The following is a 12014-nucleotide window of genomic DNA, read 5'->3' as shown; positions in this document are numbered from 1 at the left end:
AAAGACATGAAAATAAGTCTGAAAATGCTGAAGGTAGATCTCCAGTGTCTCCAAAACTTCATTAAAGAAAATGAAGCCTGGAGAAGTAGGATCCATAGCTGTTGGTTTGTGCATTAATAGGAGCTGCTGATACTGCCACTTGTGAGTTTCACATTTTTGATGGATCATTGCCATTTGCTACTGGTCAGTATGTTTTTAAGTTTCACTCTCCATCTGAAAAAAACTTCAGAACGTCAGTACCCATAAAGCACTACATCACCTCATAAATCTCAGCAGCACAACTGTAAATTTGAAATTATTGGATCGGATGAGATTTCATTCTTATCCTGTCCGGTAAATCTCCCCTGTCCAGGTGTTCTGGGTGACTTCTCCGAACTGTACCCCTGTTCCTAAATCTCATTAGTCCTTGTCCTTCACCCCTCTTCCTTCCCCTTCAAACCTACTGCCAGAAGAAGGAGCCGACCCAGAAGAAGGAGCCATTGGCTCTGAATGCTTGCAAACTGTAATGCTGTTATATGTATTCTCCCCTGCTGCTGCATGGTGGGTAGATTTTTATCTATACAGTTACATAATATATTCAAATTTCATTATTTTCATTGATATGGAGTTCAAAATATGTTATAAATGTAGCAGTAACAGATGTGTCAGGTAAACATGAGACAACATGCAGAAGAATATGGAAATGGACCTTGAGCTTCACGAGCAAAATTAAAGCAAACACTGGTGGTAATGTGCATTAGTTGTGTGACTTCTTGTGGTTGTCTGCTAGAGAGTAAAAAGTGTGTGGGGTGGGGGGGGGGTTAGGCGTGGGGTTGGAGACATATTGCATGGACAGGGTCTCATTGATAGATGGATGACAGCTACAGCTACATGACTGACTTGGAGGGTGCTACACAGATAAGTATAAAAATAAACTGTGAACCTCAATATGATCAACCTGTCAAGAAGTGACTCATTAGTTTCAAATTTCTGATACATCTGCTAAACCTCACAACAGTTGTATCCAGTTCACTCAGGCCATCGGAGTTCTGTTCTGATAGGATTTTGTTTGAAACTTCCTGGCAGATTAAAACTGTGTGCCCGACCGAGACTCGAACTCGGGACCTTTGCCTTTCTCGGTCGGGCACACAGTTTTAATCTGCCAGGAAGTTTCATATCAGCGCACACTCCGCTGCAGAGTGAAAATCTCATTCAGGATTTTGTTTGTTGTGTGACCAGCGTGGATAATAATTCTCAAGATCTTAAAATCTTTAGAAGGACCTGTGTGAGACTTAAGCGTATACACACGCATAACAATAATTCTCCTATGGTACATTATGTAGCAGAAAAGAATCAACTGAACAGCTACAGTTATTCCTTGAACTTCATTTGCAAACTGATTAAGGGAATTTTATTTCTATCCTCAGTGCTGTACAAAGAAATCCTCCTACAATTTTTGCCCTCCTCACTTTCCTTAGTTACCTAATTAACTAGTTCCTAATGCCTCAGAATGTGTACGGTCAAGTAATACCTTTTGTTGGTCAGGATATACCATAAGCTTCTCATCTTCTCAATTTAACACAGCAAGTTTAGGTTTCATTACTTATTCAATCTATCCATCTAATCTTCAGCATGCTTTTGTAGCATTCCTTTTCAAAATCTTCTATTCTCGTATTGTCTGCCTTGTTTATCATGCACGTTTCACTATTATACAAGGCTCTGCTCCAGACAAAAACCTTCATAAAAGAAGTCCTAACATTTAGATTTTTATTTGATGTTAACAAATTCCTCTTTGTCTCAGGAATAATTTTCTTGATTTGATGGTCTACATTTTATATCCTCTCTGCTTCTACCATCATCAGTTATTTTGCTGCCCAAATAGCAAAAACTTATCTACTTATTCTAGTGTTCCATTTCCTAATATAATTCTTTCAAATTCACCTGATTTAATTCAACTGCATTCCATTACCTTTGCTTTATTTTTGTTCATGTTTATCTTAGAATCTCTTTCCAACAGACAATCCAGTCATTTTCTGTCTCTGACAGAATTACAATGTCTTCAGCAAACCTCAAAATTTTTGTGTCTTCTTCTGAACAGTAATTCCCTTCCCAAATTTCTCCTTGGTTTCCTTTACAGTTTATTCAATGAACAGACTCAATAACTTTTTGGCATAGGATACAACTCTGTCTAACTCCCTTCCCAACTACTGTTTCTCATTCAGCTCATATAACAGCAGTCTGATTTATCTACAACTTATCAGTAACCTTTAGCTCCCTGTATTCAGTTCCTACTACCTATAGAATTTCAAATATAGTATTCCTGCCAACAATGTCAAAAGCTTTCTGTAAATCAGCAGTTGATACAAATATAGGTACTTCCTCCTGTATTCAGTTTGTCTTCAAGGTAAGTATTGCCTTGGTTGCTTCTACATTTCTCTGAAACCCAAAATGATCTTCCCCTAGGTTTGCTTCTACCAGTTTTTCCATTCTTTTGTAAATAATTTGTGTGAGTACTTGGCAACCATGACCTAATACATGACAGTTTAACAATATTCACACCTGTCAGCACCTCCCTTCATAGGGATTGGAATTATTACATTCTTCTTGATGTCTATTGGTATTTTGCCTATCATATTTTTTACATATTCCGTGGAATGATTTTGTCATGGCTAGGTCTCCCAGTTATCTCAGTAATTCAGAGGGAATGTTGTCTACTCCAGGTACCTTGTTCCCACGTAGAACTTTCAGTGCTCTGTCAGATTCTTCTTGCGGCATCATATCTCCCACCTCATCTACTTTTTCTTTCCTTGCTATAAAATTATATTCAAGTTCCACTTTTCTGCCCCCATTTCTGGCCATCTGAGCCTTTAACAGTTATACTAATGTTTCTCTTTTCCTAAAACCTCTCTTTAATTTTTCTGTAGGTGGCATCTGTCTTCTCCATAGAGATGCATGCTTTTACAAGTGTACATTTTTCTTCTACCTGTTCATGCATTACCATTTTGCAATTCCCATTAGTCTCACTTTTGAGATATCTGGATTTTCTTTTGCCTGCCTTATTTTCTGCAATTTTTTTTCCCCTTTCACCCGTCAAATTTTGTACCTCATGTGATATCTAAAGATTGCTACTGGGCCTGGTTGTTTTGTCTATTTGATGATATATATCAACTCTCCTCACCAATCGGCAGCAGCAAAACATATAAGCTTTTGGAGTAGGAAATAGGGATGTTTTGGAATAGTTGTCCAGAACCCCAGGTCAGGAGAGACTTACCAGATGGGGTAAGAAGGAAACACTGTTTGTTGGAGACTCCACAGGATGAGATTTGAAAACCTGAGAGTGTGAATGTGGAATATAGGGTAATACACAAGATAGAGATTACTGGCAAAACACTGTGCACGAGTTACTAAGAGTGGAACATTAAGTGCATTATTTGTGGTAAAGATTGGAGAGGAGGAGGGAGGAAAAATAGACAGATCAGAAAATAAAAGATATAGAAAACTAAAGGGGAATGAAGAAAGGAGTAGTTACTGAGAAGAAATACTGAGATCGATGAAATTAACAGGCAAAGTGGGTGGCAATAACCAAGGACACGTAATGCCAGTTTTCACCTGCGGAGTTCTGAGAAACTGGAGACTGGGAGAAGAATACAGATGGCATTTGTGGTGAAACAGGTACAGAGGTAACAACTATCATGTTGCAGAGCATGCACTGCAACACTCTGCCTATACCCATTCACTGTGACTGATAACTTATTGAATAACATCGGGGAGAGGCTACAACCCTGTCTCACTCCCTTCCCAACCACTGCTTCCCTTTCATGCCCCTCGACTCTTATAACTGCCATCTGGTTTCTGTACAAATTGTACATATCCTTTCGCTCCCTGTATTTTACCCCTGCCACCTTCAGGATTTGAAAGAGAGTATTCCAGTCAACATTGTCAAAAGTTTTCTCTAAGTCTACAAATGCTAGAAACGTAAGTTTGCCTTTTCTTAATCTATTTTCTAAGATAAGTCGTGGGGTCAGTATTGCCTCATGTGTTCCAACATTACTACGGAATCCAAACTGATATTCCCCGAGGTCGGCTTTTACCAGTTTTTCCATTCTTCTGTAAAGAATTTGTGTTAGTATTTTGCAGCCATGACTGATAGTTCGATAATTTTCACATCTGTCAAAACCTGCTTTCTTTGGGATTGGAATTATTATATTCTTCTTGAAGTCTGAGGGTATTTCACCTGTCTCATACATCTTGCTCACTAGATGGTAGAGTTTTGTTAGGCCTGGCTCTCCCAAGGCTGTCAGTAGTTCTAATGGAATGTTGTTTACTCCCAGGGCCTTGTTTCGACTTAGGTCTTTCAGTGCTCTGTCAAACTCTTCACGCAGTATCATATCTCCTATTTCATCTTCATCTACATCCTATTCCGTTTCCATAATATTGTCCTCAAGTACATCGCCCTTGTATAGACCCTCTATATACTCCTTCCACCTTTCTGCTTTCCCTTCTTTGCTTAGAACTGGGTTGCCATCTGAGCTCTTGACATTCATGCAAGTGGTTCTCCTTTCTCCAAAGGTCTCTTTAATTTTCCTGTAGGCAGTATCTATCTTACCCCTAGTGATATGCGCCTCTATATCCTTACATTTGTCCTATAGCCATTCCTGCTTAGCCATTTTGCACTTTGTGTTGATCTCATTTTTGAGACATTTGTATTACTTTTTGGCAGCTTCATTTAGTGCATTTTTGTATTTTCTCCTTTCATCAAATAAATTCAATATGTCTTCTGTTACCCAAGGATTTCTATTAGCCCTCGTCTGTTTACCTACTTGATCATCTGCTACCTTCACTATTTCGTCTCTCAAAGCTACCCATCCTTCTACTGTATTTCTTTCCCCCATTCTTGTCATTTGTTCCCTAATGCTCTCCCTGGAGCTCTCTACAACCTCTGGTTATTTCAGTTTATCTAGGTTCCATATCCTCAAATTCCCACCATTTTGCAGTTTCTTCAGCTTCAATCTACAGTTCATAACCAATGGATTGTGGTCAGAGTCCACATCTGCCCCTGGAAATGTCTTACAATTTAAAACCTGGTTCCTGAATCTCATGTCTTACCATTATATAATCTATCTGACACCTTCTAGTATCTCCAGGCTTCTTCCATGTATACAACCTTCTTTTATGATTCTTGAACCAAGTGTTAGCTATGATTAAGTTATGCTCTGTGCAAAATTCTACCAGGTGGCTTCCTCATTCATTTCTTCCCCCCCCGGTCCATATTCACCTACCACATTTCCTTCTCTTCGTTTTCTTACTATCGAGTTCCAGTCACCCATGACTATTAAATTTTCGTCTCCCTTCACTACCTGAATAATTTCTTTTATCTCATCATACATTTCATCAATTTCTTCATCATCTGCAGAGATAGTTGGCATATAAACTTGTACTACTGTGGTAAGTGTGGAATTCATATCTATCTTGGCCACAATAATGCATTCACTATGCTGTTTGTAGTAGCTTACCCGCATTCCTATTTTCCTATTCATTATTAAACCTACTCCTGCATTACCCCTATTTGATTTTGTATTTATAACCCTGTATTCACGTGACCAGAAGTCTTGTTCTTCCTGCCACCGAACTTCACTAATTCCCACTATATCTAAGTTTAACCTATCCATTAACCTTTTTAAATTTTCTAACCTACCTGCCTGATTAAGGGATCTGACATTCCACACTCCGATCCATAGAACGCCAGTTTTCTTTCTCCTGATAACGACATCCTCCTGGGTAGTCCTCGCCTGGAGATCCGAATGGGGGACTATTTTACCTCCGGAATATTTTACCCAAGAGGACACCATCATCATTTAACCATACAGTAAAGCTGCATGCCCTCGGGAAAAATTATGGCTGTAGTTTCCCCTTACTTTCAACTGTTCACAGTACCAGCACAGCAAGGCCGTTTTGGTTAGTGTTACAAGGCGAGATCAGTCAATCATCCAGACTGTTGCCCCTGCAACTACTGAAAAGGCTGCTGCCCCTCTTCAGGAACCACACATTTGTCTGGCCTCTCAACAGATACCCCTCCACTGTGGTTGCACCTACAGTACGGCTATCTGTATCACTGAGGCACGCAAGCCTCCCCACCAATGGCAAGATCCATGGTTCATGGGGGGGCTTCCAACATAAAAGGCTGAAAAGTGCTTACTTAACAGCTGGTACATTTGCAGTTGGAAATGTTTTGCAGTTTAAATTCTCGTTTCATACTCTCTGTCTTGCCATTATATAATCTGTGTGAAACCTTGTGATGTCTCCAGATCTCTTCTGGCCTTATATTACCTTCTTGCATGATTTTTAAACTAAATATTAGCAGTGATTGAATTGTGCTTCCCCCTTCATCCCTTTCCCCTAGGCCATGATCTACTGTTTTTCCTTCTGTTCTTTTTCTTACTATCAAATTCCAGTCACCCATCACAATTAAATTTTCATCTCTGAATAATCAGAATACTATACTATCTGAATAATTCATTTTATATCGCGATATATTCTTTCAAAGTCAGCATCATCTGCAGAGGTAGTATGCTTATAATTTTGTATTACTGTGATGGTCATTAGCTTTTTTATCTATATTGGTTACGATAATACTGTCACTATGCTGTTCTTAGTAGTTTATTCGCTTTTCTGTCTTCCTGTTCATTATTAAGCTTATGCCTGCATTGTCTCTATTTATTTTCTGTTGTTACCTGAGCAGAAGTCTTGGTTATCCTAACATGTGACTTCACTCTGTCAATTTCTGTTTATAAATTTGCTAACCTACATCCTCGATTAAGATGTCTAATATTCCATGCCACAGTTCTGAGAATGCCAGTTTTGTTTCTCTTTATATGACATTTGGTAGTAACTACTGTGAAGTGATACCTTTTTAAGTCCATGAAAAGAATCCCATGAGACTGAAGTAAATCATTGTACTCACCCTATTTTCCATATACAGATTAAACTAACGTATGGTTTACAATAGAAGTAAGTGCCAGTCTCTAAATTGAAATTAATTGCTCTCTGTCATTAAAAACAGAGGATAAAACTGTTGAGGGAGCTCATGGCTTGAATATAGTAAATAAATTCAAGTGAGTATAGAACACACTAGTTATGCAGAGGTGAATAGAGGCTTGCACAGGATAGACTAGCATGTAGGGCTGCATGAAGGCATCAGGCCGAAGATGACAACAACAACATTGAAAATATTTTGGAAACAATTGTCCTTTGCTTTCATAAAAATTTTGTTATAACTTCCTTGAATTACTTTGGTACTAATGAAGTAAAATTTTTTCGGTTGGACAGGTATCCTGGAGGCTTCGTCCTTTTTGGTGGAAAACTTGCTACAGGGGAGCTCTCCAGTGAGCTGTGGTACTACAATGTGAAACAACACAACTGGTCACTCAGGGCATTCGATTCAACAATAACCCCACCAAAATTAACTCGCCATACACTTACCCATGATACAAGGAGAAACTACATATATCTGTTTGGTGGAAGTACAGAAAATGGAGAATTTTCGTCAAAACTTTTCAGCATAAAACTGAATTTTGGTAAGAAAAGTGTTTTCTGTTGTGTGAAGGTGGTTGCTGTTTTATATTTGTATCCATCACATTATGTTTTAGATGCTGATGGCAATGTTAAGATTAAGTGATTTTTTGCAGTAGCGGCACTATGGCACAATACTCATAATGGTATGAAATTTTGGTGACAGCAGGTTACAGTTGTATATAAAAAGTCAAAAAGCTTCCAAGCTTTTTAAAGTGCCTCTCTGGTTTACACTGACACAAAACCACAGTCGGTATAAGACACAAAACGGTAACAATTGAGAAAATTGACAGGTTAAGATGGGCCGTGCAAAGTTAGTTTTTTTCTTTTTGCGCCTTCTATGTCTCAGTGCTTGCACTGTTCGATGAGCTATCTTCTTCACTCTTAAATTATTTACATTCTACCAGAACTTTCTGTACTATACGAAGAAAAATGGCCAAAATTCATTCAGTATTTGTATGAAAACCACCACAAAAGACACAATACTACAATAATCAAATCACCCACAGTCTCAAAAACAAGTAGCTCTCTGATACACATTCCATTGTTTAAACGCAGTGTCATTGGACAACCACAACTACTGTAAGAAGCTAAACATAATCTACATCTACATCTATACTTTTCAAACTGCAGTGAAGTGAAGTGCCTGACAGATTATAAAACCCATTGTAACTTTCATGTACGGAGTGCTCGAAAAACGATCACTTGGATGCCTCTGTGCGTGCAGTAGTAAGTTTAATCTTGTCTTTGCAATCCCTAGGGGAGTTAAACATAGGAGGTTTTGATGTATACCTGTATTTATCACTTAAAGTTGGTTCTACAAACTTCCCCAATATGTTTTCACAATGTACTTTGTGTTTATCTTCAAGCATCTGCCATTCAGTTCTGTCAACATCTTTGTGACACTCTCCCATACATCAGACAAATCTGTGACCCTATGTGCTGCCCTTCCCTGTATACATCCAGTATCCCCTTTTAGTCCTATTTGGTGAATGTCCCACATACTTGAGAAATATTCTAGGAGGAGTTGTGTGAGTATTTTGTATGCAGTCTCCTTTGTAGTCAGAATGCAGTTCTCTAGTATTCTACCAATGAATCGCAGTTTGCCACATACTTTACCTACGACTAAGACTATGTGGTGATTTCACTTCATGTTCCTATAAAGTGTTTCGCTCAGATATGTGTATGCGTTGACTCATTCCAGCTGTGACTCATTGATGTTATAGTCATGGGATACTACATTTTTTCATTTTATGAAGTGCAAAATTTTACATCTCTGAAAATTTAAAGCAAGTTGCAAATCTTTGCACCACTTTGAAATCTTATCAAGATCTAGTTACATTTTTAAGCAGCTTTTCCCAGACAATACTTTGTTGTAGATAACTACAACATGTGTGAAAAACCTGAGGTTACTGTTAAATAATGGAAAAATCCGGGATGGAATAATGACAATATTATGAAAAGGATAGATTATTACTCACCATATAGCGAAGATGTTGAGTTGCTGGCAGGTGCAACAAAAAGACTATTAAACACTTAAACTTTCAACCAGATGGCCTTCTTCTGAAATAGACAACACACACACACACACACACACACACACACACACACACACACACACACAGCTCACGCACACATGACCACTGTCTCTGGTGCTGACGTGTGTGTGAGCTGCGTTTGTATGAATGTGTGTGTGTGTGTGTGTGTGTGTGTGTGTGTGTGTGTGTGTGTGTGTGTGTTTTGTCTATTTCAGAAGAAGGCCATCTGGGTGAAAGCTTAAGTGTTTAGTAGTCTTTTTTATTGTGCCTGTTAGCAACTCAACATCTCTGCTATATGGAGGGTAGCAATCTGTCCTTCTCATAATACTGAGGTTACTATTAATATTGTCTGTGAGGTCATTAACATACAACATGAGTAGCAAGGATACCAACACACTTCCCATGGGCATACTCGAAGTTACTTCTGCATGTCAGTTGATTCTTCATTCAAAATAAATTACTGCATCCTCACTAACAAAAAAACCCCATTTCAGTCACAAATTTCACTTGTACTTTTCGTAATAAGCGTCTATGAGGTAGTGAGTCTTGGGCTTTTTGGATTTGGAGAAATACTGCACCCACGTGACTCCTTGTTTCCTGGATTCCAGTATGCCATGTGAGAGAAGTTCAAGTTGGGTTTCACATGATGGATGTTTTCAAAATCTGTGCTGGTTGAAATGGAGAAAGTCATTCTGTTTGAGATACCTTCTTTTCACTGATACGTTTTAAGTTCTTGTCTCATTCATTAGTGACCATGCAACCAACTATGGTGCCACAAGCAGGTTCATAGTCAGCACTATACTACTGTTGTCAAATTCCAATGTATGCTGGTGCATTATTCTCCTTACGCAAGGCATTGCATGATCTTTTCATGGACAATCAACATACAAATGAAATTTTTCTGTGTGAGAAATTTACAGCATAATATTTCTTATATACTGTACGTAGATTGAGTTACATTTACCTACTTTGTGCTGTTGCGCTTAAATGCTTATAATTTTCCTATCCAACCACATAATATTCTTTGTGCCAATTTGACATTTGTTGCCTGCAACCTTGATGGTGTTGCAGTTTTAATGGCTAACTATGTTAAAGTGTATCAGCCATCTCAGATTCGTTTATATTTTTCTGTGCAGGTTTGCTAGACACTCAGCCATCTCAGATTTCGTTTATATTTTTCTGTGTAGGTTTGCTAGACAATCAAAGGAAGACATACTTTTTTCACATGAAATATTGAAACTTTGGATCAAGGCAGTCAGCTAGCTGCAGTATTTCTTGATTTCCAAAAAAGTATCTGACTCAGTACCACTCCTACACTTATTGTCAAAAAGTACGATCATACAGGGTATCAAATGAAATTTATGACTAGATTTAGGACTTTTGGTGGGAGGACTTAGCATGTTATCGTGGATGGAGAGTCATCATCAGATGTTGAAGTAACTTTGTGTGTGCCCCAGGTAGTGTGTTTGCGTCCCATGCTGTTCATGATGTCTAATAATGACGTTGCAGATAGTATTAACAACCACGACTTTTTGCAGACACTCTAGTTGTCTATAATGAAGTACCATCTGAAAGAAGGTGCATAAATATTCAGTTAGATATTATTAAGATTTCAAAGTGGTGCAAAGAATGGCAACTTGCTTTGAATATTCAGAAATGTAAAACTTTGCACTTAAAAAAAAAAAAAAAAAAAAAAAAAAAGAAAAAGAAAAAAGTAGTACCCTACAATGTCAGTGAGTCACAGTTGGACTTGGCCAACTCGTACAAGTAACTGTGTGTAACATTGTGTAAGAATATGAAATGGAATGACCACATAGGCTCAGTCCTGGGTAAAGCAGATAATAGATTTCAGTGTATTGGTAGCATACTGGGGAAGTGCAATTAGTCTACAAAGGAGATTGCTTACATATCACTCGTGCCAGTGGGTCTAGAATATTGCCAAACAGGACTAACAGGGGGTTTTGAATGTACACAGAGAAGAGCAACACGAATGGTCGCGGGTTTGTTTGATCTGTGGGAGAGTGTCACAGAGGTACTGGAGGAACTGAACTGAAAGACTCTTGAAGATAGACATAAACCAACCCGAGAAAGTCTGTTAACAAAGTTTCAAGAACTGGCTTTAACTGATGACTCGCAGAATATACTACACTCCTCTACGTATCACACACACAGGGATTGTGAGGGTAAGCTTACTACAATAATTACTGCATGCACAGAGCACTCAGTCATTCTTCCCATGCTCCATTCATGAATGGAACGGGTAGAAACCCTGATAACTAGTACAATTTGATGTACCCTCTGCCATGCAACTTACAGTGGTTTGCAGAGTATAGATGTAGATTTTTTGTTCACAACTTTTAATTCTTTGTAAGTTGGAGCCTGTTAAATGAAGAGCTCCAAACTGCTGCATTGGTATTTAAATTTTTTTGTCGAAGTTTAAAGTATGTCAGTGAACGGTAGTGATAAATGATATTCGTATGGGTCCCCAGCTGGAGCGTAATGTTACCTAGACAGAATATTTTGGCGGTCCACCTGGGCGCCATCTTCAGGTGAGTAAGCCATCCACTAACTTACTGGAAATGAAATCAAACCGCAGTGGCGGCTTCTGTCTACACCTCCTGTAAGTCCACCAAGCGTGTGCTGGCGTAACTGCTCTGTAGGGCAAAGCACAACAGTGGACCGGTGGTGAAAACTTGTGGAAATGATAAATTGATATCAAACACTGTTGTCATGCCAGCTAAGACTACAGTGCTGCTTGGCTTGGTGAAGGATGATTTGGATTTGAGGAAGCTCGATGTCTACAAGATTCCCTGCCATTATGGGAAAGCCTATATTGGACAAAGGATTTGAACGGTTCTGGCTCACCGCATGCGGTTGGGGAACACTGTCTTATTGAAGGACGTAAAATTTTGTATGAAAAGACACAAG

At 38.7% G+C, this 12014-nt stretch overlaps 1 protein-coding gene across 1 annotated transcript in view; it reads left to right on the top strand.

The window, feature by feature from the left end:
• LOC126262233 (multiple epidermal growth factor-like domains protein 8) overlaps positions 1 to 12014 on the top strand; it is a 338254-nt gene that overhangs the window by 50623 nt on the left and 275617 nt on the right. Inside the window, exon 6 of the mRNA XM_049958701.1 lies at positions 7306 to 7553. Within this exon, the coding sequence (XP_049814658.1) occupies positions 7306 to 7553 (248 nt within the window). The remainder of the gene's footprint in view (positions 1 to 7305; positions 7554 to 12014) is intronic.

Source organism: Schistocerca nitens, chromosome 6 (assembly GCF_023898315.1).
Source record: "Schistocerca nitens isolate TAMUIC-IGC-003100 chromosome 6, iqSchNite1.1, whole genome shotgun sequence".
Taxonomy (NCBI): Eukaryota; Metazoa; Arthropoda; class Insecta; order Orthoptera; family Acrididae; genus Schistocerca; species Schistocerca nitens.
Note: the sequence above shows the minus strand (reverse complement) of the source record. Positions and strands in the feature narration are given on the sequence as shown.